Raw genomic sequence first — 24,999 nt, forward strand, 5'->3', positions numbered from 1 at the left:
AGGGGGCGCCGTGGTTGTCCCCCGCCTGCGCCTCCTTCCCCGCCCGGGCCGTCAGGCAGAGGCAGGCAGCGCTCGGACCCTGGGGCTCCCGTTTATGGGGCGGCAGGAAAGGGGCGGTTTGGGGAGAGGTGAAAGGTGCACTGTCGGGCAATTCCAACTTTTTAATTGTTACTTTTTTTTTTTTTTTTCCTCCATGTAAAAGTGTTGTCCCGAAAGCGAGGTCCCTCAGCCAGTGTGCAATTAGCCAGTGCACACGTAGAGCCGAAATACTCGCTTTAAGTTCCAGGTCTGTGAAGAAAGGGGCACCAGGTGGTGTTATACAAAGCAAGCTCACCTTCCTGAAACACAAGGACTACGTTTATACACAGAAACATGTAAAATTACTTTATCTCTAGTTTAATTCTCTCACTTGTATGGAGGATTGGTTAACTAGATCTTGACTTCCATTTAAAGTGAGAGTGCTTGTAAATTTCACCACGCATGCTCAAAGGGAGTGTTTTGTTAGCAGGGGTCCCTCTAGCCTGTGGGTAGGTATTTTAGTATGCCAATAGTATATTAGTATGCTAATAATATGTTAATACATAAAGTCCAGTTACTTTTCAGCATAGTGCTTAAGCATATAGCTGTTCTTGCTCCAAGATAAGTTGTGGGGGTTAGTCCCTCCCATTCCGTTCACCTGTCTTGCATGCCTGCTTCTCAAACACGGATTGTTGACTGCTAGGGATATGTTTTTCTCTAATTCTTCCTGTCTCAGTATTATGCAAGCTCTAGATTTTATTCCACATGTTTCTTTGTTTTATGTGATTTTCAAAAAATTACACATTTCAATTAATAATTGCCATCAAAAGTACCTAAAATATTTCATGACATCGATCACATGTAGGGGTCTAGAGCGGCCTGTCAGACGTGCACGCTGTGTTCAGATACCCTACCCATGCAGACACACAAGGAGAGATTTTCAGGGGGAAGTGAGGGAGAGCTGTGTTTGACAGCAGCACTGGGAGGAGCTTGGGAGGGCTGGAGCGTCAGGCAAGCAGAGCCTCATCCTGCAGGTGCAAGGTAGGGAGGTAAGGGCCGTGATCAGCAGGTAACTGCTGAAGGGGTCTGGTGGGCCAGGTGTGTGCTGAGCTGCACTTTGCCCTGGGCTTGAGAGGAGCAAATGGTGGGATGGGAGGCTCAGACTCTTGAGGACTGTGGGCAGCCTCACCCGGAGTGAGGTTGTGGTCTCCCTCAGAATGGGGGATGAAGATGGCAGATGTGACCTTGTGGAGGGATTCTGTGTGGGGTTTGGTGTTGCTCATAGCTTTGGGAGTGTGGATTTGGTGGCATGGGGAGTGGGAGAGGCTCACCTTAAAGCTGCTGATATCTGACCTAGTCTCTAGTTTGCTCTGAGTGCTTCATGCACATCAGGTGCAAAGGACCCTATAGAAGTGCCCAAGGGGATAGATTTGGAACCTTATTTTGGAGAACAGACTGCTGTGCTGTGGTTCTGTTTGGTGTGCCAGGCAAGTTAGATATGAAAACATATTCATCAGCCTCGGTACAAGGGGCTCTTCGAGTTAGGGACCTGCCAGGGTACAGCTATGGCCACATTCTCATCCTGAAGCCGTAGATACCTTTGCTATGCTTCCATTTGCTGTGAGAGCAAAGGTACTTATGAACCAAGTAAGAGGTTGTTGAGATTCATTCTGTTTTGTAGCCTGGTGAGAAGAGACTGTTTGGGGCAGGGAGAGCTTGGCCCTGAAGTGATGAGCTTCCAAGAGCTGTGAGGCCAGTGTGGATGACAGGAGCTTGTAGTGGCAACTGTGCTTATAAATGAAATGTGAGGTCAGGTGAGAGGTGGGACTTACCATGGAGTGGTAGACTGGAGAGATGAGGCTGTGCTGGTGAAGGGACTGTGAGAGCCACACCTAAGACTGTTTCTTGCCTTTGCTGAGCCTTAGTATGAGGGCTACATATGAGATAGTACTGTGTGGTGGTGCTCATGAGCTATGTCTTGAGCATCTGAAGCCGGTGCTCAAGTAGACTCTTACTCTAAGGAGAAGGCACGTGGTGGTGTGTATGCTGGAAAAGCCTTGCCATGAAGTGGCTGACATCTTTGATGGGCTTTGGTTTTCTGTGAGAGTGCTACAATGGCATTCACAAGCTATGTGTGGGGTGGTTGAGGGCAGCAGGAGTTCAGATGGACTTGCATCTTTGCTAGAAGGGACCTGTGTCCTGTGGAAGCTTCCCCACAGAGCAGGAGCATGTTCTGTACTTCTCTGTTGTCAGGGCAGTGTAGAGGTAACTGGCACGTGGCAACATTCATGAATCAAGTGATAATGGAGTTGAAGAGGGTTGTGGAAGCTTGTAGACCTGACAGGTATGTACCTGCAAAGGGTGTGTTGGCTGACAGAGGGAAATACTGATTGCAGGGAAAAATACCTGTGTCATGTGCTAACTTTCTGTGAGGGCAGTGCAGACAGAAGCAGAGAACAGTGGTTATTCACATGTTGCTTGAATTGTTGGTCATGGGTGGAGTTTTCAGGTGAGCTTGTAGCCTTATGAGAAAGGACCTGCTGATGGAGAAGTGCTGATGTTTGGGAGGCTCATGTAGAGAGTCAAGTGCTTGTGATGGGTTTTCATTTGATGTGATGGCACAGACAGCAGGCAGCTGTGTACAGTGGCCATGGTGAGCCGAATGAAGGGTAGTTCATGGCAATCCAGGTGGCCTTGTACTCACCTAAGAGGGGCAGAGGGGTTGAGGCTTGCCAAGGAAAGACTGTCACCTTTTCCTGCCTTTCAACTTGCTTCAAGGGTAGCACAGGCAGCAGCAGCATGTGGTAATGCTCATGAGCTGGTTTACAGGCAGGTGGTGGGTTTTGGGTGGGCTTTTCACAAAGGGAAAACAGACATGTTGGGGAAGGGAGCCTTGGAGCAGCAGCTGCTGGTGCATGATGTCTATGTTCTGTTAGGCGGTGTGATGTTGGTACTCAGGAGCCCAGTAATAAGGTGAGAGAGTAATGAGTTTTGAGGCAACTGTACAGCAGTCTGCCATTGCCCGCGGGGAGGTCATTGCAAAGATGAAGCCAGCCACTTCAGGATGGGAGTTGAAGGGATAACAGACACAAATTGAAACAAGACCATGTCAGGCTCGGTATAAGAGAACATTTTCACTAGGCAGACAGTTCAGCAGTGGAACAGGTTGCCTGCAGAGGTTGTACATTCTTGAATGTTTTCAAACCTAGTGGGGTAATAATGCCCCAAGTGACCTGGTTTTGAATGGTAGTTTGCTGTGCTTTGAACTAGATTATTTCCTGTGACCCCTTCCAGCCTGAATTGTTCTGTGGTCCAGTGGGTATATTCTTTGAAGAGTAATTTCAGAACCCAAGAGTTTTTTATGGTGGAAACTGAAAAACTTAAGAAAGACTTCTACTGAGTGGCTACACAAGTTGATGGTGGGTTTGCTGTGTTAATATTTTTTTTAACACAACCTCTTCAGGATGAAGAGAGTTAAAGGCACAATCTCTTGATGCATATGGTCTGAGTGTTACATGAAAGGAAAACACCAGCCTGACTAATGTTATACTGCCTGTTTAGGATTAAATTATAACTGTATTGTGTACATCCTCTTAGATTTTCTTTATAATATGAAAATTACTATTAATGTGTATGTATAATCTCCACCATAGAATATATTTCCCTGGATGTCATTACTATCAAATATGTATAATTCAGAACTGCTCTAGACCCCATGAAGAATTAAAAACTTAAAGAACAGCATTAAAAATAAACTATTTCCACGTGGAAATGGAAATAGTTTGCCCTTAGAGTATATGAAGATTTTATGGTTTTTACAGTACTGCATACCTTTATCATAAAATATTTATATACCAAACACCAGAGACCCATAACTAGTTAAGAACTGAGTCTGCTGTAAAAAAAAAACCAAAAAAAACCCCCAACTATAGCTATATCCTACCACAAATCTTTGACTGAAATGGTTGCATAAGTTTTTAACTGGCTTTAGTACATAAGCCATAAAAGTAACTTCAGCATGATCAAAAAATCTTTTCCATTCTAAATAGCTAATTGTTTACGTAGTTTTAACAAACAGTAAAAACCAAAAAAGAAAAATAAAAGCACGAAAAACCCCAAATCCCCAAATAATATATTTCCCACTAACAGAAAAATACCATTTACCTTTGAGTTTTTTTGTTAATATCTTCCTATATTTTTGCAGTAAATATTAATTTTGAAGAAATTAGCATTGCTCTGTTAGATCATGTTTGGTAAATACAGTTGCTAAACTTGTTTCAATTGGTAACACACAAGGTATTCAAGGTTTCAGTTAAATTGTTTTCATGTCTGTGTGTATAAAATGATTGCTGTAATTCATAGCTCAAAGGGAGAATGTCAAGTTTCAGTAGAATAGAGGGAGTGGTTTTATGTTCAGTGTAAAAAAAAATGGAAGTTCGGCACCACATTATCACTAGATATCCCTGAAATTCAGAGCTTATAAATTCAAAACATTTTGACCCTTATTCTAGTAAAATCATCAGATCTTTATGTAAAGAATTTTTTACAAACAGAATTCAGAGGAACAACTTCAATTTTTTTACTGTTGAGTGGGACACTGCTGGTGTCAAGTTCATGCAAAAATGTAAAAGTACCCCACAGTTTAATAGCAAAGCTAGTATTTTTTTAATTATTCCGATAGTGACCTTTCTCCTGAGCCTTGTGCCCACATATTTCTTGTAAACTTTAGTAATAAAAATGGTATTCAGTTGATGTGTTTACTTTTGTGATATATTTCTGAGACAGAAATTTCATCCTTTGTTTAGTGTTCCTAGGATGTCTGAGATTCACATTCTTTGTGGCTGTGTTCACACAGCTCTCTAAGAGGCTGCTCACAGATAAATTTGAGGTCAGATTTTTGAGTATTCACAATGTCTATTGACAGGACCACCCATGAAGATATGTTGGTTATATGTTTCTTGGCATACCAGGCATACCATATGTTTGTCTTTCACTAGACACCTTCTTGGGTAGCTACAGTTTGTAGTGCCCCAGGTCTACTTGCGCTTACTCCAGAAGTCTGCTCATCCCTCCATACCACTATACCCCTCTGCTGTGCTAATGTATTGAATAATTATATGTTCATGTAGACATAGTACTTTCATTTTATAGGGTTTGTCTTTTAGACTGTCAGAAACCTAATTAGACTTACAAGCTGTCAGGTAGTCCACAGGATTCAAAACCTGAATCTAAGGAGTGAAGACATGTGACTGTAGATTTTGTTTGTTGTGATTCTATTTGTGAGACCAAAACAGAATATGACCTGGAATTCTTTTTTACTTCTTCCTTTTGCTGAAAACAAGTTAGAATATCCTAGCTAGGAGAGCAGGCACATTAATTTATTCTCATTGACCTCCAACTAGGAAAGATCAGACCACTCAAGAACACTAGCTTCCTCCTTCACTGATTTCTGTCCCCAGATTGCCCATTCAGTTGTGAAGACAAAGCTATTCCTAGGGCTGTGCTGAGGATGGTGCCAGCAAAGACTTGTTGTTGTGTCATGGGGTGAAAATGAGCAACCACAGAACAAAATTATATAAGGCATACTGGTCATTAGGACTAATTAATGAGAGGTTGTGAGTCAAGAAGTAAGAGATGAGGCAATTGGTCACCATGGCAGAAGAAACATCTTCATGCCACACAAGTAAAAGAGCAGGCCAGAAGAACAGTTGAAGGGTTTTTTAGTAGAGAGTTATCGTTCGAGAGGGGTAGGGAGTTGTGATATGGGCCAGCCAATGAGGTGGCCTCATTCATACAAAAGTTACTGATCCCAGCTGAAAGATTGTGTCATGACTCGTGAGTGCTTGGGATTCTTGCGATCAGCAGATCTAGTATTGACTGCAGTTGTGCACAATGGTTCTGTGTTTCCAACAGCCAGGTTAAGCTAGCATGGCTTATAAGATGAGGCTAGAAGTTGTCCCTGTGGTGGTGTTCTCCCTTACACTCCACATGTAGATGTGCCTCTTTTCTTGCCTACAGTCAGATTTGTCTAGTCCTCTTCTATGCTGCTTTGCTCTTGCAAGTAAAAGCTTGTCATCAAGATGCCATGATGTGCAGCAAGATCAGTGAATGTGATAGAGTGGCAGTGGACAGAAGTACTTGAAAGGCATAGTGCATGGGTCACATAGTGAGAGTACTACAAAAAAGGGGGTTGTGGAAAAAATGAAATTATTTCTGAAAAGACTGTGTTGGACGTGCTTGTAGCTAGGGTTGATAACTGAAAGCTGATACTTAACTGACTCATTAAAAACTCTCCTTGCACATAGGAAAAAAAAAAAAAAAGATTTTTACAGATCATTGAGAGAATATGTGAATGAAAACAGAACGAGTGAGGCTGAAGAGAATGCTGTTACCCATATTCCTCAAACTGATGTTAGAATAAATTTTATAGTGTATAAAATTATACATCTAAACAGAATCATTATAGTAAATCTTATGTATAGGCTGAAATAAAGCTGATACTAACTGACTCATTAAAAACTCTCCTTGCACATAGGAAAAAAAAAAAAAAAGATTTTTACAGATCATTGAGAGAATATGTGAATGAAAACAGAACGAGTGAGGCTGAAGAGAATGCTGTTACCCATATTCCTCAAACTGATGTTAGAATAAATTTTATAGTGTATAAAATTATACATCTAAACAGAATCATTATAGTAAATCTTATGTATAGGCTGAAATAAGTCCAAACACTGAAAAATGTCTTAGATGCTACTTTAAAATAAAATCCATAAATTTGTTAGTAAGTATATGTGTGGTAAAAAGATCAGGAAAGAAGAATGATATTGTAGAAATTAAGGTATCTGAAACAAGATACAGCCTTCATTTTGACCAGGAAAAGGGATTAGTGTCATACTTGAACTGGATAGTGTACATACCAGCAGGGAGCAGGTGCACCTTCTCGCTTGACTGAGCTGCTCTTCTCGCCACTTGATAATCCTTCAAGTTTCAAGGGGGCTGAAAGCATGTGTGCTGATGGCAATGCCATATTTTAAAATTCTCTGATGAACTCTACCTTTTGTGTGTATGTGTGTTAGCAGAGAAGGCAGTGGAATTGGGGCCAGCAGTGTTTGACAGAATATATAATGGTCTTGTACTTGAAGATTTAATTATTCTCTGTTACGTGGCTTAGAATCCAGTAAAATCTGTAAGCCTCATGGCACAGAACACACTGTACCTGGCGCTGTGCAAGTACACAAAATTGAGCACTGGAAAGAAAAACTTATTTGTTTTTATTGTTTGTTTTTTTAAGTCCTTCAACTCGTGAAGCTGTGAAGTTACTTGACTGCAGCTTCTTCAAATTCCTTCTGTCTGATTTAATGCTGTAGTTCATTTACTGTTACTGCAAACCAAAATAGGTTTCTGAGTCTGTTTTTTTATATTGAATTATATCAATGCAGGCATCTTTTCTTCCATCAATGTACTTCCATCAGTGTACGTTTGTGCTTACTTAGCCTTATTTAACTGGCAGCAGCTTTGGTTTCTTAAAGGCTATTAAGAGTTAATTTTCTTTCTGTGAATAAGACTTTCCACTGTGTCATACATAGCCAAAAAAAAGAACTAATTTGGAACCTGTTAATCTGCATGATAGCTAACAAATATTTTAGAAGGCATTCACCAAATTAACTTAGACATTTTTTATCGTTAGTTTAATAGGGAACATCATGATGTGCCCTTTATGTCTTTGCTCCTTGTATTGTTTCCTTATCCTAAAATGTTATTTTGTGTTAAGCTCTTCAGTCCTGCTGATCTCTGCAGAGAGCTTGGCTTTAGTGCTGCATATCATTCCTTTTCACTGAGAGAAACATAATTTTCCCTTTCAACCTTATTCAGTATCAATACTTCATGCTGTTGTATCAGTTGCTCAACATTTACATGAAAAATAGGGGCATAAAAATTTCAGTTTGAGTTTAACTTGGTTTAAGTCAGCCCAGTTCTAACTTTGGGTAAGCATAGGGCAAAGAACGGTTTTCAGAACTGCTAAATAAAAACAGTTAGAAATACAGAATTAACCTATAAAAGTATTTAGAGTGGTTGTTCTTTTAAAATATTAATAATGCTTAATATTGTTTTATGCTTAATAATGCTTAATAATGTTTATGGAGATTCTTTTCTATTTTGTTCCTCACTTTGCTTCAGTAACACCAGAATTTTAAAAATGGGGTCTTAGGGCAGAAGAAGTGATTAATTTATCTGAGATACAGAGAGTGTAGGTCAGTAACATTTTCTTTTATGAGGGCTCTAAAAATGATTAGGACCCTTCAAGGTCAATTTATTTCTAAAACTTTTCTTTTTTTAAAAATAAAAACACCACACAATAATTAAAAGCTGTTCTGCATGCAAATTATGGTTCTGTATGAGCTGATAAGAATGAAAACAATGTAAACTTACACAATAGAAATGTGTGAATATTTCCATAACAAAAATGAGTGCAAACTGCTGTATTCTCCTGAAAGTTTATTCCTGATGATTTTGATCAGAATAAAAAGAGGTTTCCCCAGTATATACTAGTCAGATAATTAACTGACTGCCTGATCATGTTAGAACATCCAAACTACTGTTTTCTGCCTATTTTTCCTAAGTTATTAGAGATACTTCTAGTCTTCTTTACATGATAAAACTGCAAGCAAGGCATAAACTTGAAAGGAACAGGTTTAGAGATTTTTCCAGAATGGACTGAGGAAACTAGATGGAGAGAAAACAAAACATTTTATTAAATTCTGACACCCTGAATTTAATAGCAAAGCTGCTGGTAGGTTTGGCATTTGAAAAATTAATGTTCAGAGATAGTGAAAAAGGCAAATGACAGTAGTAATAGGAAGGAGAGACAACCAAGCCATCATGACACTTGATGAACAGTGGGCTGGTTAGATGTTCATATCATAGAATGGTATGGGTTGGAAAGGACCTTAAAGATCATCTAGATCCAATCCCACTGCATGGGCAGGGACACCTCCTACTAGACCAGGCTGGTCAAAGCCCCATCCAACCTGGCCTAGAATACTGCTGGGAAGAGGGCCTCCACAGCTTCCCTGGGCAACCTCTTCCAGTCTCTCACCACCCTCCTGCTAAAGAATTTCAGAAATTGATATAGTGTAGAAGTTTGAGCAGGAACAAAGTAAGGAAAAGTGTCTGTGCACAGAAAAATGTAAATATTTTGGTATCTAGGAGAATATGCTAATCAAGGAAAAATTATAAAAATATTTAAAGTTCTGACTAGCATGAGGAACAGTGAATAGCTAACAGTTGAGCTCATCTCAAGAAAATTGGGTGATTAACAAGCAGCAGACTTAGAAAGGGACTGCTTCGTACAGTGTAAAAACTAGATATCCTTACTTTAGGATTATTTGAATGCCAAGAGTATGCCTATGTTAAAAATTAATAGAGATTCATGGATGAGAGGTCTGTCAAGTGGTATTAACCACTCTGATAGAGAAAAAACCTCTAGCTCAGAAGGTCCCTAAGCAGGAGAGTGCCAGGATTTGCAAGGAAACCTGCCTCAGCTTTCCCTGTTTTCCAAAGCGTTTGCTGTTGGCACAGAAAGATCAATATAGGAAGCTGCAGTCTTTCAATCATTCTGGTTATTATCCTTCAGTTAGTCCAGCTCAGTATACCTGTTCTTATGAGTTCAATGAAGACTAGGGTTTTGATCATTTGATACAGTTAGAGGGTAATATTAATGGTAAAGGTGAATCTCTTCTGGCTCAGAAGACTGATTCAAAGCCATTTACATTATTTAAACCTAGCATATGGACTACATAAAGAATCCTGAATGTTAAGGGCTGTCTTGAAGCAGAGGAGAGGTGATTTCATATTATAGTGAATGATTGAGCCTCATCTCTAACCAAGAAAACAGACCATAAAGCCGTACCAAGGAGTACAGAATTTCCCTTTTGTTTCAAAGTGAGAAAAAAAAGACTTGTTTCTTCCATGTGAAAAGGAAGAATTGACTAATGTAATTTCCTCCATTCAGGAAGTACACTGATAAACTGGAGTAAGTTCAGGGAAGGCTCACCAGGATGGCTTGATCTGGAACACTTTCCTTGTAAGGAAATGTCATGACCTGGATAGGGCAGCCCGGGGAGATTCAGATTGGATCCCTTTGCTTTCTAAACTCCTTCTCTGAGAGGAGCCTGAGTGCTGCTGGATCCAACTTGAGTCTCAGACCTGGCCCTCCTAGGGAGAGTGACTAAAATATTATGGTCTGAGGAAATGCTCGACCATTTGATACTCCTTGATTGGATTAAGGTGAAACAACACTCAAGGTCTGTATTTGAACATTAGCTTTAATTAAGACTGCAGAAAGAATAATTCATAAAAGCTGTTACTTCTCAGGCTGCACAATCACAAAACTCACAAACATATATACTGAATATCCACAACCTGAGAAAAATTGAAGTAGGCCTTGAGTTACTTAATGATTTTAGTAAGGAAGAGAGAGAGCATAGGAGAAAAAACATTAAGAGAGATAGATAACAGAAAATCACCAGTCTTGGATTCAGCGTTGGGCCAGTCAACAGGGTAGGGTTGGTGTCAGTGAAGCTCCCAAAGCCCACTATCACAACTCCTCCTTGTTTTACGGGCTTGTTTTGCTTAGGCAATTGTTTCACAAGAGCTTGAGGCATATCACTATTGAGCAAATGGAGTGGACCTCCCCTGCTCCAGCATCCTAATCTCTCTTGTTGTCGTTATCTCTGTCATTGTCTCCATATGCAGACTGGAGGCCATATGCAGGCCATTATTTCCATATGTCAGGCAGTCCTTTTGCTTTGTTTGAGGGGCTTACAATGGTGTCAACATCGCTTCCCGCAATAAGTTGTGAGAGCAGGTACCTCACAGGCGAGGTGGAGGAGCTGGACTTGTTCAGACTGGGGAAGAGAGAGCTTTAGGAGTCCTAAGAGCAAGCTGGCAGGAGAGCTGTCTAGACAATGGGAGTCAGTGCTGATTGGTGGTAGGAGAGACAGCAGACATAAATTGAAATTGGAGGATCTAACCGAATATATGGAAGAAAAAAACTGTAAGGATGATTAAGCAGTGGAGCAGATGGCTCACATAGGCTTTGATAACCTTGAGCAATCTGCTCTGGATTCAGTGTGACCCTACTTTGAGTAGAAGGTTGGACAAGAAAGGCACCAAGAGTCGCATCCATCCTGAATCATTGATTAGTGCCCCTCACAGGACAACTGTATTTAGGTAAAAGAAAATGTTTTGGAGAATGCAGAAGCAATCATTATTGTCAGCAGTTGCTCCAGGGGCAGTAACACTAAGCAGTGTCACAGAGAAGATGAATGGCATGAAATTATGGCTGCTGACTTGTAAGTTTTATCATTCAGGCCTTTTCGGTCAGTAGTGGCATAGCAGCAGTTACAGCTGTAGTTTTGGCTTCACTGAGGAGCAAATTTTACTTTGTTCTATTTCTATCCTTTCTTAATTGTATGATCTCTAATTATGTGGATCATGTATCATTTGATTGTCAGTCAATATGGATACAACCAGATACTCTTTTTCCCTGTATCTTGAGACAGAAAAATTTAAATGTGTAGTCAAAAGACACTGAGTACATGCAAACTATGCAAAGCCAGGCCAGTGTATGTACACAATGAGGATCAATCTCAGAGTCTTTATTTAGCATTGAATGTTTTGGTGTGTTTTAGAAGACCCAAAGAAATTCTAGGGATTCAAGCTACTACTAAGACTTAATTTTCCCTGTCCCTGGTAATTGAATCAGCAAAGATGGATACATAGTATAGTAAGTAACACTTTTTCTTCTGTGTCATCGACAAGGATTTAGTTTAACATATTCTTCCCGTTTCATTTGTTTTCTGCAAGTGAGCTGCTTTTCTCTTTGGGTTATAGCAGAATAATCATTGCAGGAGTTGCGGGAAAAACATAGAGGGTGATTACAGAAGAAAAGTGATGCTGAAACTCACCATTTTGTAATAGGTAGTTCAAATAAATACAGCAATTTATTTAAAAATTAATACTTACAGAGCACTGCAATCCTAGATGTAAAAATCCAGTTTAAATATCATAACTTTCTTGGCGATTAGCATTTCGGGGGCGTTTTCCCCTGTCACCCACCAGAGGGCTCTCATTGCGTAGCTCTCCAAAATCGTTTCCAGGTCTGATGCCGTCAACTGGAGGTTCGCCAGAGATCTTAGTAGAGGCCAAATCTTCAAGTCCTTACTTGGAGAAATTTCTCATCTCCAAAAAAGTTTTAACATAGCAAGAACTTCAGGAGTTGGTTTGTAATGCATGAGTGATTTTTGTAGTTAAATATCCATCAGCTTTAATGTAAATCCTGTTTTTCTAAATTAAAATAGTTTGTTCCAATCTTAATCTTTTTCTGTCAAGCTCTGTCACTATGGGTGGCATCAGTGCTTTCCAAGGCTTTCAAACCTATTACTCAGGGCCATCATAAAAAACTTCATTCCTGTAGATATGCACAACTAACACCTAAATTTTGCTATTTCTTGAATATTATATATTCAAGAATTAGTCCTTTTATATTATTGTGTGACTAACTAAAACATTTTTTCCTGTATTTGCAATCATAGCATCTCCATTCTGAACTCTGAACTTCGTAATTCAAAAAGAAGTGGACAATCATAGTAAATGTAGACAAATTGATCTTTTCACCTTCATCTTCCAGTCTCTGTTGGTATCTTATTTGTGGCGTGGCAGACAAGTCGGAAGAGTTTATATAACCCTGTCTCTCTTATGTACTGACAAACCTCAGTGTCTGTTCTGATTTGTTTATTGCAGCAAGCATTTTGTTTTATGATTGCAGTGCTCAGTTAATTTGCTAGAATCTGCCCCCTTCTAGACACAGCCTATTAAAATATGTAATATCCATCATAAACCAGTTTACAGAGCCTTCTTTCATGTCTTAAAGTATCCTTTACTACTAATTTATTGCTTAATACCTACAGTGCCATGTGACCAGTTAATGGCCATGAAAATTACTATTTCTGAATTTTCTACATCTTATTTATATTTTCCTTTTATAGGAACAGTTATTACATATTTGTATCAGTGTTGTTCTCATTTATCTTCTTACTTCATGTATTTCACATTGTGTTTTATGGGATTAAAAAGTCTTATATAGTGAAACTGGGGGTTCGTGCTGCTCAGCACACAAGTAATACAGTACATGCTAGTAATTTAATGTTTTATCTAATAAGCAAATGCAAAACAAGTTCTACTGCTTTGGATTATTAAATCTTGAGATCCTTTCTAACATTGGCTAAAAAGTGATGCAGATGGTATTTTTTGGTGCAAAATACTAGAAATGTTCAGATTTTGTGTAAAATGATGCAAGGCAGGTATTCACTTAATTATGTACTTGTGTTTATTTTGTGTGTACATTTATTTTTATATTAAAAAGAAACTTTTCCAATCCTGTTCCTTCACTGTGTGATCATTTGCTCTCATACAGTTGCTAACGAAAACAGGCTCATGGGAAATTCTGCTCTATTTAAGGTCTTTGCTATAATGCACTCATTGTCTCCAAATTTTGACTGGAGGAAACAGGCAGTGCTCAAACAAATTGAGTCATACCTGTTTGCAGAGGCAAAGAACATCAAGACATTTCACAAGCACATTTTCAGTCACTCAGAAGAAAAGTCCTCACCGTGAGGACAGTCAAGCAGTGGAGCAGGTTGCCTTCAGAGGTTACAGCCTCCCTCCTTCAAGGCATTCAAGACTTGACTTGCTACAGCTACACAAGCGTTTTGGTAGCATACCATACCAGTAAGTACTCTTACACTGAAGTAATTCAGTTGCAGATGTTGCTAAAATTGGCCCCTCCCTTACCTAGTGTCTTTAGGGCTTTTTCACTGTTTGTTTGTGATACTGTGTATCAGTTCAACTTCACCGTGTTTGGGCATAGTCTCCCCTGTGTGGTCTCTGTAATACTACTGGTCAACTACCAAGCATGTATCTTTTACTTTTCTACATTAACGTACACTTGTTAATCGTTCAGAAATTAGTTTTATATTTACCATGCTTTTAAATAGCATACTCAGTGTGTGATTTTTTTTCTAGCATTTTATAGATTAAAACAAAACCAAAAACATTTTGCAATATATGAGCCATTTATATTATGATTGTTGTTACATTTACCATTATCTTTGCTCAGGCACACTTTTACACTGATCATCTTTGAAGCCTTAGCTATTGCAGATTATATTAAGCAGGTTTTCTTCCATTTGGGTTTTAGTTTTGCTGACTTGACATTGTTTAAACGCAAAACACATGCCAATATGTTGAAAATATGAGCACTTTCTTTAAACACACCTGACATCCATAGGATAGACTTTTAAATAAATCTAAAGCATTAATATTGTTGTTACTAGTTATTTTCTCCTTTACAAGGGCTGGATATACATATATACAAGCACTGTTTTTCAAGAGCCTCCATGTGACTGCTGTTGAAATTGGACTTTTTCTATATGTAAAGCAGGTCTGCTAGCAGGGCCTTGGTACACCTTCTAGTATGAGAGAGCGAGCAGGTCTGAACGATATGAATGACTGATAAATAGGTTTTGAAATATAAGCAGTTACAAGTTAGACGAGGAATTGCTAAGCAACTTCAAAAATTGTTTCAGTCCTACTTTTTCCATTCTAGTTTTTAATTTTCAGAAAAATTAATGTTTTTACAAGTACTTAGAACACTGCCTTTACATTGGGAGATTGCTCAGCTGGCTTGCTGCAAAACTGTCACATGACCTCTGGGTAAACCTCATTAAATAGTGGATGCAGCTTGGCTTTACTCAGCTACCAAACATTGTGAATAGTTTGCTGTTGACTTGAAAATGATTGAAGGAAGTAATTCTATGTCCATTTTTCTAGGGTGATTTAGATTGTCCAGGAAAAAGGTGATATGGTGAAATCAAACATAATGTTACACTTGTATGAACAAATACTTGCAGGGTTAAGGCTACCAAGTGGTATATAGTGTTTTCAAAAACTCTGTAAGAGAGGTAATGATCAGGTCATGCACAGGACTTAAAAAAGATGGAGCTCAACAGAAAAAAAATACAAAATAGCAATAGTGTAGCTGTGTTACTACTTTATATGGTATTGATGGTATAACTATGCCATTATGTTAGCTTCTAGCAACCAAGCATTTTACTTTCTAATTGATGTCAGTAAGCAGGAATGGCTCCAGAAAAAAAACTTCAAGACAAGCAAAAAACCCACCCTGTTGCCAAACCACATTACTTTCTAGTGAAAAGAAAAATTAAAGTGAAAGCTTTTTGATCCATCTTTGTTAATCAGGAGAAGAGTTGAGGAGAGACTACCTTTCTACACAGAAATGAGACTTCTGATATGATAAGGATATTTAACAGATAAAAGCATATTGTAATCCAAGGCTGAAGCCTGAAGCTTGATAAATTGAGAAAAACAAGGCACATGGAAAAAAAAATAATGTAAATACAGTTACATATACAACTATTAGTCTAGGTATGTGGTAGAATTTTAATAATTTCATGTGTTTGTTTTTTTTTGTGTTTGTTTTTTTTTCCAAATAGAGAAGGTTTAAGTCTCTAATAAATAAGGAGTTTGCCAGAAATGACTGAATGTCATTTTACGGTCTAGATTGTGAAAGAAGTCAGGCAAAACAGTTGTGACAGGCTTTCTAACATCAGGAAGGGAAGAAGCTTCCAAGACAGGACCCTCAGCTCTCCCTTGAAGGAGAACAGAATCTTCTCTGGAAGTAGTTTAGTGTGCTCAGATGGAAAATGTCTCCTCTGAACATGGTCCTGGGCAACTGGCTCTAGACAGTCCTGCTTAAGCACTCAGGTCAGACCAGATGTCCAGAGGTGTCTTCCAACCTCAACCATTCTATAAGAAGCCTCAAGAAGGTGAGAATTGGTCTGAAGAAGAGAAGGCTGAGGGGAGTCCTTATCACTCTACAGCTACCTGAAAGGAGGTTGTAGTTAGGCAGGTTTTGGTCTCTTCTCCTAAGTTATCAGCAATATGATGAGAGGAAATGGGCTCAAGTTTTGCCAGAGGAGGTTCAGATTGGATATTAGGAAATATTTTCTTTACTGAAAGAGTGGTCAAGCATTGGAAAAGGCTACCCAGGGAAGTGGTGGTGTTGCCATCCCTGGAGGAGTTTAAAAAAATGTGTAGATGTGGCACTTCAGGACATGGTTTTGTTGCCATGGTGGTGCTGGTTTAACAGTAGGACTTGATCTTAGAGGTCTTCTCCAACTTTCATGATTCTATGATTCAACAGTATCAGCCTGGAACAGGGAGAGAAAAACAAATGAGAAACACAAAGCTACAGTCATGTAACACGGTCATATTTACAAAAACATATTGAGTGCATCTGATTTCATCAGGTTTAGCTTGTAATTTTTTAACACTGAGAGGAAACCAGCCCAATCCATTTGACAAATCTATATCAAAGGATACTATAGTATCTTAATTTTATCTTCTATTTCTTTTATTTTGTCTTATTTCCTGGCTGTCTTACCAATAAAAAGTTAAAATGGAGTAGAAATTAATCACTAAATTCTTTTTATGTTTTATTTTTTATGCATTTTAGCTCTATATTAGATACTATATAATATTTAAATACCCTGGATTAAAAAAAAATAATACACTGTGGAAGTAATACAAAAAATTAAGAACAAAGTGCACATAGGTGAGCAGTGTTGGCCTCCCATGTGCTAAATATCAAAGAATCTTTCCTGTCTCCTTTTTCTTTTCCTTGTCTGGGTTTCCTTGCCTTTATAACTTCTTGCTAAGAGACAAATAGTCTCTATGCAGGAAGATGAAGAATTGGTGAGTTGGGTGGGACAGTGTGTTTAACTCAAGAGAATGACAATGGCATGGACTGAGAAGTGTTTAAACTTCAGAACCAACTCATTACATGAAGAAATATATAGGAAGTTAGGGATGTGAGCAGTTACGAGTACCTGTCTGTACTCCCTCAGGCCATAAAGAATATAAGTGGAGAACTCTTTTCTACAAATTTGAAAAATTCATCTTTATTATTCTGATAAAATCACAGGCATGGAAGTCATCCACTAGAAATACTACCTAAAATTTTATCATCTGAGAGTGCTAGTTAAGCATTATATTTAAAAAGGATATGCACAACTTTATTGTAGGTCAAGGTAAGTTTGTATTAATAAAAGTTGAGGACAGTTGTTCTGAATGTAAATTAAAGGGTTTTACATGGATGTAACTGAAAATTCTTATTGAATTACATCTGCTATAGGCAGTGCTTGTGGAATATTTATTTCAGTCCTCTGTACATAGAATTCCAATAATTTAATTCAGAATTCAGACTCATGTCGATTTAAGCCAGTCCAATTTACTTTGTGAACAATTTACATAGCTGTTTAAATGCATTATAGAAGTGCAGGTCATTTTCATAGTTAATTTTCAACCATAAGAAGAATATATATATTTCTAGGTACATAAGGTTGCCTTATCTATATATAAAAGCCATATTGGTACTACTAAGCAAGTTTGAAAAACTTGTGTTGAATGTCCCCAGATTCTATAACACCTTTAATCAAGCACAGGTTCAGTACAAAAACTTAGCTGTCAAGTCAAAGTTAGGAGTGGTCTCACTCTAAAATTAAGGAAGAGAGACAGCTGCAGAGAACAGTTAATCCCAAATCTGGATTTCCCAATAAAAATTACACCTTTAATTTAGATATCTCAGGTGCTCCATGCAATATGACTTGCATTCAGCTTTCACCAAACTTGCTGTTTGATTTCATCTGCAGACAGGAACATAACTCAGTTCCAGGATTTCCTTGACCTAAACTAACCAATACTGCTTCAAGCTGGATTTAAACTCATGTTTAATTGCTTTTGGTTTATTAACTCTGCAGTCTTTGCGCTGCAGAAACACACCATATCAAGTAAGTATGTGAAATCCTTTGTTCCCCCATAACTGCCAAAGTGTGCTTGGACGTAGCTTCTTCCTCGGTGCACTGGGAACATTGCTCCAGCAGTATGACAGGCAGGCATGGAACACATTCAGATGTCCCACTAATTTCTGTAGTAAAACTCAGTACCAGGGAGGACTCTGAAGAATGCTTTCCAGCTTTGTTGTCTGGAGGTAGGTTAGTCTAATTTAGTCCTGACTGCAAGAAAAGTGTCTTCCCCATCATGCACAAGCAGGACCTACGTTTGTATTCTTCTCTGAATACGGCCTGATAACATTTGAGCTATGTAGTTACCTTCAGTAAAATTTCTGTTTTTAACCTAAGGTCATCTTCCTACCTTAAGTTTTATGATGAAGTATATTCTTTGCTTTCTATCTGTCTATGTCAGATAGTCCTGCTTTAATAGATATAGAGTGTATCTGCTGATGTAGACATTAACTCAAAATGCATTTGAATAATTTTGCATGTGAAAATACAGTCTCACTAAATAGTCACAGGATGCCACTTGAAGTTGTTAGAATATTGTTGGTTCCAGCACAATTAGTGAATGACTAAATGGCATGATTAAGTATTCAGTTAAAATAACCAGCAGGATATATCTGGATTTTACTTACCAGGAAATGGGAGAAACCAGAGCAATTCCTAGTTACTCCAGGTTTCATCAAAATGGCACGTTTGTGCTAAACCATTTGGCCTTGCTCCAAAACTAAATTCATCCATCATGTCCAAACCAATGTTAGGCTTGATACACTACACAGCTAAATTTGTCTTAAGAACCTTGTATTTATTAAAATGCTGGCCTTCCTAGAAGTTAGTGTTTGATTTTGCATTTCTAGTAAACAGGAAATTTTATTTGAATTGCAGTGTGTAGAGATACAAATAGTCATGCAAGCACAGTCTGATAGATTGTGCCTTTCAACTGTCATTTTTTTATTAGTTCACAAATTCCACAGCTCCCAAAAATACATATATACATAGGATGATGTAGGATGTTGACCTCAATATGTGTAGGTCAGTAGGCTCTTTTAGACGGCATGTTAGAAGATACTTTTTGCGTGTACTTCTGTCACACTTCTGGCTGCAGTCTTTCAATGTTATTGAATTTAGAGTTCTTTTACATCTGAGTTCATGACTAGATAGCTCCAGGCAGACACTAAGCTTACATAAATCTGTGAAATCACTGATTTAAAAGGATAACTTTTGTTGAATCCTGAGAATATTTATTCCTAGATATGGATTCAGAGATACAGATTAAACACGCACTTAATTTGGCTTCCCAGATTATTGTGCTTATTTATTCAGCAATAAATATGAATCAAATACTTGTTATTTTATTATTTCTTTTTTATGTTACTTGATAGGATTGAAATTGAGCATTAAAATAACATAACGGTAAAAAGCTCTGCATGAACTCAGCATCCTGAATGTGTTAATGTAATTGCAGCTACTATGTTGATAGAACTGATGGTTGTCTGTATCAGTTAGTCTTGCATAAGCAAATTTACAGCATTTGCTTTCTAAAAATTTGAAACTTGACCTAAAAGTGAATTATTTATCATTATAGTGTTCTGTTTATAAATAAAATATGGGTAAATTAGCTGGATAGAAAGGACATGAGCAGGAGATGCTGGCTAGCACTAAGACTTGTAAATTCTTAGATGTATTTGTTACAATTTAAAATGGATTTTTAACTGGTATTTCTTGGACTATTTATGCTTTAAACCCAAGCATTGCATATTCAGCCTTTTGATCTAGAATAAAGTAGCCTGTTTAGCCTGAAGGGTTTATACAGCCTGGTCTATTTGTAGAATCCTTGACTTTGCTGATGACTTTCCTTTGCTCTTTGCTATCCTTTTTCTAATATTTGCATTGTGTAAATTTTAACTTAACATATTTCACGGTTTTATAGATGTTTCAGACTACATATAGGATTTTGGCATATTCATACAGAAGTATTGGGCAAACTGCCTAAAACCTAGCTTTCATCTTTTCATTATGTGTAATGACTTCTAAAGACATATGGGTACTTCAGTCGAAATCAAGACAGACATAGTATGACTTGGTTTTGTCATCCCTAATCAGCTGTTTGACCATGTGCTTTTTTCTTGTATACTACAAAAGCCATCAAACAACACATATTTCCTGTGTGACAGGTGTAGGATGGATTCCATATGAAAGAAAGAACAAAGAAAAATAGTGGTAAATGTTCAGAATTTTTTCATCATTGTGTCTTTTTTATGTCGTTCATGAAACAATAGAGGCAAGATGTTTGTAGTATAGCAATACAGTTGTACATGTGCATTTACCTAGCCCTAGGAAGACAATGTAAGGTATGCCTTATAATACATTTAGGAATGTATACATTTTTACACCATTAATCTTAGCATTGTTTCTCTAAGCCTGGCCTGGACTGATATTTTACTTAGTTCTAGAAATTCAGCACTATTTCAGGTTTCAGTAACTCAACTGGATTGTTGTACCAACACTTTAATGATTAGTATATGCACAGAAATGTGGCATGAAAATTAATTCTATACAAATTATATAATACAGCTGTTGGCATGTTTGCAACTGGTAAATAGAAGCAATATATCAAGACATTGATTTATTTACTTTGAAATGTACATATTTTGGATTAAATTACATTATTAAAAATATGGAACATGTTAGGACCAGAGAGCACTAAACATTGTAAGTGATACAACTTCATTTATTTTTTTTTTTTGAAGTTGGGATTATCGGTGACATTGGAAATGAAGGTAAAATGCTGAATTTGTTGTTGTTGTTGTTGCTGTACCATTACATTTATTAATATTTGGTTATTTTATGACATATTGTAAAGTGTCAAAGAGTGGAGAAAATGTCTGAGCCAAGACAACTAGTACCACAGATTGATCGCAGTAAGTATTCTTTCTGCATCTTTTTGACAGTTATTTTTGGCCACTTTGCTGAAAAACTGAGTGCTTCCTAAGTATTCAGAAAAAGAAGTAGCAGCTGGGGTTTTTTTTCCTCTTTTTCTCTCTTGTAGAAGAAACGAAGTGACATCCTGCTTTTCTGTTGGTTTTGCTACTTAGGAGTGCTTAGTGTGAGTGCACGTGCATATAAATAATTCCTCTTTGATGTGATTTTGCCAGAGTTCCCTCATTTTAGTGACGTTTTTTCCCCACTTACATCAATGTTAAAATTTCCATTAACTTCCCCTAGGCTGACGTTCAATCTGTTTTGTTTAAGTTCATTATAGTTCAGCTTAACGTATGTAAAAGCATTTGTATTTTAATTGCTTCAGTGGAATGCAGTTGTCATGACCAGCAAATCTTGCAGAGGGCAGAAAGGATCATCTGGCAAGGAACAATCCAATGTAACGGCTTATACAATGGAACAGAAATGCTGAGCTCTACATTCAGTGAAAAATCGCATGGTAAGGAGGGTTTCAAAGTTATCTCTTAAAAAAATGCTTTCAAGTAGAATATTGCTGCTTTTAAGGAGTTTTGTCAAAGTTTGCAGCTTCATTCCTGTGTATGCGTTGACATGAGCAACACAAGTATTAAAAATCTGGGTCTAACAAAACGGAGACAAATCTGTTAGCACCACACAGAGTGAATTATGCTACTTAGCTTGTCTAGATATCTAATTGTGCCCTTCCATCATCCCCCTCCCCCTGCCCCCTCCCTGGGCAAAAAAAAAGAAAAAAAAAAAAAAAAAAAAGGTTGAAAGTGAGTAGAATATTCTGGAAAATAAGTCTGTGCCTTTGCACCCCAAGTCCCCTGCATCTTGCCTGCATCTGCAGTTGTAGTAAAATGTGTTCAGTGGAGCAGCTCACCCTTGGCACAAGTGAAGGAATGTGCTCTGAGCATCTGTGCTAAGTATGGTTTAAAACTTAGATTTCTCTCTTTTCTGCTTCTTGGTGTATTTGCCTTGGCTCTTTCCTGGATCAAGGTCTAATTCTGTCTTCTGTGTGTTGGTAAGAGTTTTAGCTAACCTCTGAGATAGCTAGAAACCTGTATTAATTCAAAGATAGCACAGGATATCACCCATTTGCTGTGGGTACTTCAGCTCATATCATCAGTTTATCCAGTACTTCCTGGATTCAGCAGAGATGGGATGATGTACAGACAATGTTTTCTCTGGAGGGCAGAGGTAACTGCAGGATGCAGAAGAGTGCAGGTTGTTGGAATTTCTAAACTCTTCATGGTAAGAGAGATGTTTTGCCATTTGTGGCTTTGTTTCGTATATTGCAGGAGGCAGAGAGAAAAGCTCATGACAGAAGTTGTAAACAGCAGGTCTTCTTTGTTCCAAATTTTCATGTCACTAGACATTCAAGAATGTATTTGTTAATGTGAACAGTTTTGTCCATAAATATGTATGGTGGCAGTCTCTAATGTTGAGGTCCTCAACTACTATAAATAGGTGTAATTCCTTTGATTTATGTGAACTGGCATAATCTTGTTAAGTTAAAGATCTGGTCCAAAATACAGGAAGCATGTGTGTTAGTCAGGGAAAGTTGTAGTATTTTCTACTTAATGCTTTCACATGGGTGTGGAGTGTTTTGAAGTTGACATGGTTCAAATAAAGATGTTTTAATTTTCTATTTGGAGTGTCACTATCTCAAACAACACCCTTTCTTTAGGGGTTATGTTTCATTAATAACTTAGTGGGAAATGAAGACCCAGTTTGCATCTGGACTTTTGAGCAATACAGAAACTTATTTAAAGGTTGAACTGATTGTACATGCAAAGTATTATGCAATTAAAATGTTTCGCTATGTTATACTCACTGACATTAATAAGATCATGTATATTCATGTAACACAGTCGATCCAGATATTCAGGGCATGTAAAATTAAGTACAACAAAAAGATTTTAAAAATTTTGCAGCTTGAGAGAGCAATGAGAAACGTGGTTCTTTTCAAATAAAAAATTATATTGCCTTTCTCTAGGAGCAGAGCTTTTACAAAGGGTCTTTCAGCTGAGGATCTCACATCTCTGCTTGAAACACTCAATAAGGGCTCAACACTGAAGCCTTTATCAAATGAACAGTCTGAAGGGAAAGAGAGCACTCTGATAATTTGTCAGCTGTAGGACTGAGCTCTTGCGCCTCACCCTGCCAGGCAGGGCAGCTTTCCTTTCTATAATTTACAGAATGAGCAAGAGAGAAGTGTGACTTGCTTAAAGTTACGCCACAAGTCTGTGGCAGAGTTGTGGAATAAACCAACCTAACAGACATGTACATAAGCTGCAATTTTATCTTTATCATGATTCTAAGTTGGGAAGTGTAACAACTGTTTTGAAATTTAAACCAGAAAGGTAATCATGTCTTTCCATGTGAGTTATTGGTTACCCTGGCTAGTTATCTTGGTTGAAATAAGGGAAACACTTTTTGAAATCTGTTGGGGGAGGGGATGAGGCAGGAAATCAAAAACACTAACACTTTTATTTTCTGACCTGAAGACCAGCTGAGCTAAATAGAAGTTAAGCTAATAAATATTCATATAACAGTCACCACCTTTCTCTTTATCCGTGTCAGAATGATTCTACTAAAGAAAGATAAAATATGTCTTGAATATATATAAAGGAGACATGTTTGATTAAAGCCCTACTCTCGGTGTCATCTGTGTATCTATTTCTAGTCATTTGACTTTTCTCCATCCTTCTATCTGGTTTACATTTTTAAAAAGCTATACAGAAAACTGCCTCAAGCACACTTGGAGAACCTGAGAAAAGTGCAGTTTCGCACTTTCAGTGAGAGGCAGTGGCAGTGCTCAATCTCACCATTTCATCACAGACAGATAATATTGCAGCGCAAGAACATTCAGGTTTGTAAATTATAGACTTTAAAAGGCAAAACAAATGTCAGTTATCTGCTGTGCTTTGCAGCATCTGTACCATAAATAGGCACATTCTCTTGGTTACTTGGTAGCTGATTTTTACATTTATGATAAAGTATATAAAATTAATGATGTGTTCTTACACTTGAGTGATAAAAGCCAGTGTGCTAACGTACATAATTGGATCTTTACAACTAGAAACCAGATACTCTTTCATTCATGCATTCATGCTCTGGCAGTTTAATTTATGGAACTGGGTTTGGGTTTTTTTGGGGGGAGATGGGTAGGAAGAAAAAAAAAATAATTCTTACATTGTTAGTGGACCCAGGATGTAAAGGTATGATTATGTAAAATCTGTGTCTGGGTGGCTGTTTGTCCTTTCTTGCAGAGTATTCTGTGCTGAGTGGGAGGGTCACACTGTGTAAGACTAATAAGGACAGAGCTGCATCCCCCTCTGCCACACTTTGGAGACTCACTCCAGCAACTCCTCGGCACTACAGCAGCTCTGTACAGCCGTTTTCAGTGCTTCTGGGTGACATACTTTAAAAATATATATATATAAAAAAATTAAAGGTAAGCAACTCATTATTTGTACTCAATTGTCTAAACATGTCACATGTGCAGACACACTACAATATTCTTGGTTTATGGTGATTTGTTTTTGTGGTTTTTTTTTCAAAATTGCCAGCTAAGTTTATTACTGATTTTGCCAATATTAATGATGTCCTATGTAAACATGATGTACACAGTGAGCTTTTAATGTACTATTACCAGTCTATGCTATAGCATTCTGTTAATGATTGTGTAAATACATTGTATATGCTTGTGGGTGACTACACGTATATGTTGGTATGCTCATAAAAACAGTCCTAGTAATTTCCAGTAATTTACAAAACTGATTAAACTGTTGCAAATTGCCACAACGCTGTGCAAGCTTATGAATTGCCTGGATCTATTTACATCTAAAAAATCTGTTAGTGTCTTTCATTCTCGTCAGCTTGTGTATCGAGTGGCCTACATCCCGTGAGTAGAAACATTCTTGTAAGCAGCGGCACGGCAGGGACGCGCAGTGAAGGATCCCCAGGACGGGGGAACCCGCGGGGGTCAGCAGCCCCCGGGCACGCCTGGGGATGCCGAGCCGGAGCCGCACGTCCCCGCCAGCACTGCCCTTGCTGTCCCGAAGCCCACCACGCTTCTCCC

At 38.1% G+C, this 24,999-nt stretch overlaps 2 protein-coding genes across 2 annotated transcripts in view; one reads left to right on the forward strand and one right to left on the reverse strand.

The window, feature by feature from the left end:
- Nucleotides 1–667, reverse strand: part of LMBRD1 (LMBR1 domain containing 1) — a 72,317-nt gene extending 71,650 nt beyond the window's left edge. The window contains exons 1-2 of the mRNA XM_010003460.1: nt 597–667; nt 335–338 (exon numbers count right to left, since the gene is read on the reverse strand). Coding sequence (XP_010001762.1) covers nt 335–338; nt 597–667 — 75 coding nt within the window. The remainder of the gene's footprint in view (nt 1–334; nt 339–596) is intronic.
- A 1,654-nt stretch (nt 668–2,321) lies between these two features.
- COL19A1 (collagen, type XIX, alpha 1) overlaps nt 2,322–24,999 on the forward strand; it is a 207,236-nt gene continuing 184,558 nt past the window's right edge. Inside the window, exon 1 of the mRNA XM_010003471.1 lies at nt 2,322–2,362. Coding sequence (XP_010001773.1) covers nt 2,322–2,362 — 41 coding nt within the window. The remainder of the gene's footprint in view (nt 2,363–24,999) is intronic.

The sequence above is a fragment of the Chaetura pelagica genome, unplaced genomic scaffold, assembly GCF_000747805.2.
Source record: "Chaetura pelagica isolate M959 unplaced genomic scaffold, ChaPel_1.0 scaffold150, whole genome shotgun sequence".
NCBI classification, from domain to species: domain Eukaryota; kingdom Metazoa; phylum Chordata; class Aves; order Apodiformes; family Apodidae; genus Chaetura; species Chaetura pelagica.